The following is a 4,329-nucleotide window of genomic DNA, read 5'->3' as shown; positions in this document are numbered from 1 at the left end:
TAAACTGAGAGTCATTTACTGGGCAGCAGCACCCTCTAATAAGGCAGCTCATTTAATTATGCAGTAACACTGACCTCAAGCTGCAGTTGAAGCAGAGAACATGTGAAGCAGGATCTCTTTTGCAGGGCCAGCATTACAGCCTGGGTACCACACTATGGAATTTGCTGACCAAAGTCATGAACCTGGAGCAGGGCAGCTCCTTAGGACCTTGGTCACCTGCAGCCAGCAAGCACAAGGGACTGAACTAATGGAGTCAGACCTGCGTGCTGCACTTACCTCCTGACAAAAACCAGAGAAGCAGAACAAAGAACCAAGTGGCAAAATAGTGTTCGGTCTCTCTGTGAGGCACCCATGTTTCTGCCATCCACTTGTTATTCTGGACTTTGTGCTGCCACATATTACTGGGTAAAGGGGTATAAAGGAAATCTCCTCCCATCTTCTTTTTCCCACTGTGACACACAGGAACTCTTCTCCTGTGTGTCACAGTGGGAAAAAATGGTGTTATTTTAAAAAATGAATTATTTTAAAAATAATTAATATTCCTGATATTTTAGAGTTAACTCACAACTGAGAAGGCTGTCATAATGAAGCACGTTTCTTGTAAGTCTGCAGTCAGAGACTGCACAGACAGAGCTCTTCACCCATGTTTGGCTTTGCCAGGGACACATACACATATAGCATACATACATATTAACAAGACATATGCACATATATATATATGTGTGTGTGTATATATATATATATATATATGTATGTATTAACCATTGCTCAGTAAGAACTGGTTTTCCCAGCACTGCAGGAACACATCAATGTTATCAATGCTCCCTAGAAAATGGCTGGTAATAAAAGCAAATAGCATCAGTGGTACAGGTTTTTGGCTACAGTGCCACACAACTGAGATTAATAGCAACATGTACCATTGATCATCCCCTATGCTGAGTTTCTTGTCAGCTAGTAAACTGCCTGATACTTAACCTCTGCATTTCCTGATGATTTATTCTTTACAAATAAATTGGGGTTTATTGAACGAGTCTCAGAGAGCTCCTTCCTGACCTTTCCTTGCTGGTTATGAGAAGGTTGAGAGCCTAGTGACATAAAGCTGAAGTTTCAAAAAGGACTTATAAGATGCAGACAGCCTCAGTATAAGCAAAACTCTGTAGCTGAGCTTGAATTTCTCCTGGCATGTGTACTGAAAGAACAGTGTTCAGTCTCAGCATCCCCATGCTTTTTCAGTCTTTGGGTCTTTTGAGACTCCAAACAAGAGGTCTGTTAATTCATGTTATGGCAGTTTTCATACAAAGACATCTGTCCACCAGGAACTAAACTTCTTTTATATCACTATAGGGTCACTATAGCTATCAGAAGTTAATGACTATCAATCATTGCTAATCTGAACTGAAATGGAGCCACTGACCTCAAGCTGAAAGAGCCTTTTGTCTCCTACCAGCACCAAGAGCCATATGGTTTCCTGCCCTTTGCCTCTTATTTCATATTTTAAATAATAATCACTAATTGTACAATTGTTTGAAAATATGGGAGGTTTGTGGCCAGCCATGACCAAGTGGTGCTCTTTCTTCCCATAGCTGTCACTTAATTGAAGAGAAGGGATCTGCTTAAAATTAAAGAATAAAAAGCATCTCTTAATGAAATATTAGCCCTACCATTTGATTATTGGTCCTGCTTCTTAATACTCTGTCAAGTAGAATGTTAATAATCTTGCAGGCTTCAAAAATTAACAGCTTTGAAAGTGTCAAGGTCATTCTTGTTCTATATGGGAGTAATAAGAAAATTATATAGGCAAGACACCAGTGGAATGTTTTATATTATGATAAATAAGTATCTGAGGAACCTACTTATCACAAGTCTCTTTTTATTCAGTGGTTTTCATTATTTTATATCATTTGCATTTCATCTGGCACAGTTCCCCTTTACAACAAGTACTCATATATTGCAAACATTTGATTATAGAGCTTAAGATAACACCATTCTTGTCAGACAAATAAACTGCATCACCAGCTATCTTTAGCTGCATCTGCTTTCTTTAATGAAACATATTTTCCTGTAGAAATGCTGCCTTAAAAATCATGACCACACTAATTATCTATGGCAAGCACATCTTCCTCAACTAACGACAGCTCGAGCATATTATCATTTGCTCCAGACTTCATTCTAAAATTGAAAGATCCATACAGCTTTGCAGACTCCTTGGAGGATGCAAACCTGCTCCTCCGGTACAGCTCCCCTTTCCACATGGACATCATGAGCAGGCTGGAGAGCACCACACCCCCCAGGGTTAAGAGACACAGCCCTGCGATAACACAGCGGTCCAAGTGAGCGCCGATCCTCGCGCTCTCGTTCTCCAGCCTCTCCATCTCCCGGGCAGCCACAGTGTTGGGATCCACAGTCACGTCTCTGGGCACCACGTAGGAAATTATCACCAGCAAAATGCCACTAACCAGGAACAAAATGGCACTAATGAATCCATAGTCAACGGATTTCCCAGCTGCTGCCTCCGAGGCAGCATCATCCTCCTCAGAGACCAAGGAAGGAGAATCATGTGCCCATTCAGGTGGCAGCTCCCTGCAGGAATGCTGCTGCAGAGGGGCATCCTGGCCACCTGTAGGAGTGGGGGGACTTCTTGCATGCTCCAGATTTACATTTTCATCCACATAAGTGAAGGATGTCTCGAGTTCCTGGGCACAGCAGCAGGCTTTCTTCTTCCCTCCATCCTCATCCCTGGGCAAGCTCTCGGCTGGCTGGCAGGGCTGGGACGTGCTGGAGGGGGCAGGGTGCTCCTGGGGCGAGGTGCCCAGGGAGGAGGGCCGGGGTGCCAGGGGTGGCTCAGCCACAGGGCCCCTCTGCAAGGGCTTGCAGTGCCGCTCACAGTGCAGGGCTGCCACGGCAGCGGCTGCTCTGGCGTCCACCTCACCGCCCTCACACTGCTGCTGCTCGTAGGGATGGGGGGGCAGGCTCCAGCCAGTAGTGGTGCCCAGGGGCACCTGTCTGCTCTCCTCGGCCAGGTAGAGAAGCTCCATGCAAGCCATCGACCTTGTCCCCACGAGCCTCACCTCCTGGGCTACGGCATCCTCCAGCAAATGCTGCCCCTGACCTGCAGAAGCGGCTTCACAGTGCTGGCGCTGCTGTATCCCAGAAATCTTCTTCACCACTTTTTCACCAACGTTTTGTTAGGGACACGGCTTGTGTCAGCTGTTAAATGATTAAACAAATCCTCTCTGACTTTCATTTCTTTTCGGTCTGCAAATGAAATAGCAGAGGGGGGAAAAAACAACAACAACAAAACCGAACCCGACAACCTCACGATGATACATTAATAAACCAAAGGGAAGAGAACGCAAATGTGATACATCAGCCCTCCTCTCAACTGTTTGAGAGGAGACAGCAAACACGATTGTTTTAACCACGCACTTAAAACTGCAATCCTCTTGCAGACCCAAAATCTATTAAGGAATCTAATCAACCTTTGACACCACTATCCAATTAAGGCAGTAAGTATGCACAGAGCATAGGAAAACCAGAACAACTGTATAAAATGTCAGAGAAAAGGTATGTCTGTTCTTTTAGAAGCATATAACTCCCACCCCCCCCCCTTCCAAATAAAGAATTTTACACTCAGATTCACAGACTAATTAGAAAGAAACACGCAAATCCCATGTAGCTCGATAATCCAGGATCTGTATTCTCCGGTGGAAATCTGATAATCCTATGGGAAAAGCAGTGCTTTCCTATATAAGATCTAACCATTCATCTAAGAGCTTTTGGAATGAAATTATGCCTCAAAGACCGATGACTCAAAGACGGATATTACTTCTCATCTGCAATTAATTCGTTATTACCCCTTTCGCCTGGGCCCCATCCCCCTCGAGGCCGCCCGGTGTCACGGGGTGAAGCCTGCAGCCCGACAAATGTGTTGCATGCGTAGGAAACACATGTGCGTCTATAGCACATACGTGATCGCTCACAGCCGCCGCTCACTCACGCTCTTCTCGGGACCTCAGCGAGAACCGGCCGCGCCGGGATAAGCGATTCCCGCCGGCGCCGGGAGTAGCTGGATCCCCCCGCCACCGAGTGACCCGAGCGATCCGAGGTGAGCGGCGCAGACACGCACGGGCACACACGCATCCCCGGCGGGCAGGAGCGCTCCGCCTGCTCCCGCTGCTGCTCCTCCTCCCGCGGCTCCTCCTCCTCCTGCCCGCGGGGCTCTCACCTGCCCGGCGCGGCGCCGGCCCCGCACGCACACACGGACACGCGGACACACGGACACACGGACACACTGACACACTCACCTTCCTCCCGCCCGCCTCCGCCACC

At 47.1% G+C, this 4,329-nt stretch overlaps 1 protein-coding gene across 1 annotated transcript; it reads right to left on the bottom strand.

Moving 5' to 3' along the window:
- Positions 1-542: 542 nt before the first annotated feature.
- TMEM74 (transmembrane protein 74) lies at positions 543-4,113 on the bottom strand. Its single transcript, XM_059478674.1, has 2 exons — positions 3,969-4,113; positions 543-3,207 (listed from the first exon to the last, which is right to left on the bottom strand). Exon 2 carries the CDS (start codon positions 3,042-3,044, stop codon positions 2,094-2,096), a length of 951 nt encoding a protein of 316 aa, XP_059334657.1. The 5' UTR covers positions 3,045-3,207; positions 3,969-4,113; the 3' UTR covers positions 543-2,093.
- Between the last annotated feature and the right edge of the window lie 216 nt (positions 4,114-4,329).

The sequence above is a fragment of the Ammospiza nelsoni genome, chromosome 1 (assembly GCF_027579445.1).
Source record: "Ammospiza nelsoni isolate bAmmNel1 chromosome 1, bAmmNel1.pri, whole genome shotgun sequence".
In the NCBI taxonomy this organism is placed as follows: domain Eukaryota; kingdom Metazoa; phylum Chordata; class Aves; order Passeriformes; family Passerellidae; genus Ammospiza; species Ammospiza nelsoni.
The sequence above is the reverse complement of the archived record's forward strand: the minus strand, read 5'-3'. Positions and strand labels throughout refer to the sequence as shown.